General features: G+C 56.3%; 1 protein-coding gene across 1 annotated transcript in view; it reads right to left on the reverse strand.

The window, feature by feature from the left end:
* Positions 1-218: 218 nt before the first annotated feature.
* LOC102039635 (antigen peptide transporter 2-like) overlaps positions 219-913 on the reverse strand; it is a gene marked incomplete at both ends in the record, with an annotated part of 7,627 nt that continues 6,932 nt past the window's right edge. Inside the window, one exon of the mRNA XM_031065819.1 lies at positions 219-449. Coding sequence (XP_030921679.1) covers positions 219-449 — 231 coding nt within the window. The remainder of the gene's footprint in view (positions 450-913) is intronic.

Consider the following 913-nt stretch of genomic DNA (forward strand, 5'->3'; position numbering starts at 1 on the left):
ATCCCATGGGATCACTGGGATCTGATCTGTGTGACCAATCCCACAGAATCAGTGGGATCAGACCTGCATCAGCAATCCCACAGGATCAGTGGGGTCTGACCTCAGGGATGCCCTGCACACCCCACCATGTGCCTCCCACGCTGCTCTCCCATCGCTGCCAGAGGATCCTGGGATCAGGGGGATGTGCCCTAGGGGTGCCCCATCCCCCTGGCTCTCACCAGTGTCCCAGCCCTGCTCCAGTCCCTGGATGAGCTCCATGGCTCCAGCAGCAGTGGCGGCCTCCCGCAGCTCTGACTCTTTGCAGTGCTCCAGCCCCAGCAGGATGTTCTCACGGATCGTTCCAGAAAACAGGACGGGATCCTGCTCCACCAGCACCACCTGCCCCAGCACCAAACCCTGTGACGCTGTCTTGGCTCCTGGTGTCCCCACCCCTGTTCCATGACCCCATCCCACCTTGGTGTCCCCAGTGTCTCCATCCCTGATCCCACTGTCCCCATCTGTGTCCCCAGTGTCCCCACCCCTCACTTCCCACTTTTCCCATCCCCATCCCTGTCATCCCCATCCCATTTCCCAATGTCCCTATCCCATTTCCTGTTGTCCCCACCCTATTCCTGGCGTCACCATCCCTCTTCCCAGCGTCCCCATTTCTGCTCCCATGCTCCCGTGGTCCCAGTTCCATTTCATTGTCTGTCGCTGACATCTTTTATGGAAAATTATTTTCTTAGGATTTTTCCTCCTGAGAAGCTGAGAGGCCTCAGGAACAAAATGTAAACATTCATTATCTGCTGCTGTGGAATGCAGCAGGTGGATCTTTGGTTGGCCCGTGTTGGATGTTTGTAATTAATGGCCAATCACAGCCCAGCTGGCTCGGACAGAGAGCCCGAGCCACCAACCTTTGTTATTATTCTTTTCT

This window comes from Geospiza fortis, unplaced genomic scaffold (genome assembly GCF_000277835.1).
Source record: "Geospiza fortis unplaced genomic scaffold, GeoFor_1.0 scaffold6165, whole genome shotgun sequence".
NCBI lineage: Eukaryota > Metazoa > Chordata > Aves > Passeriformes > Thraupidae > Geospiza > Geospiza fortis.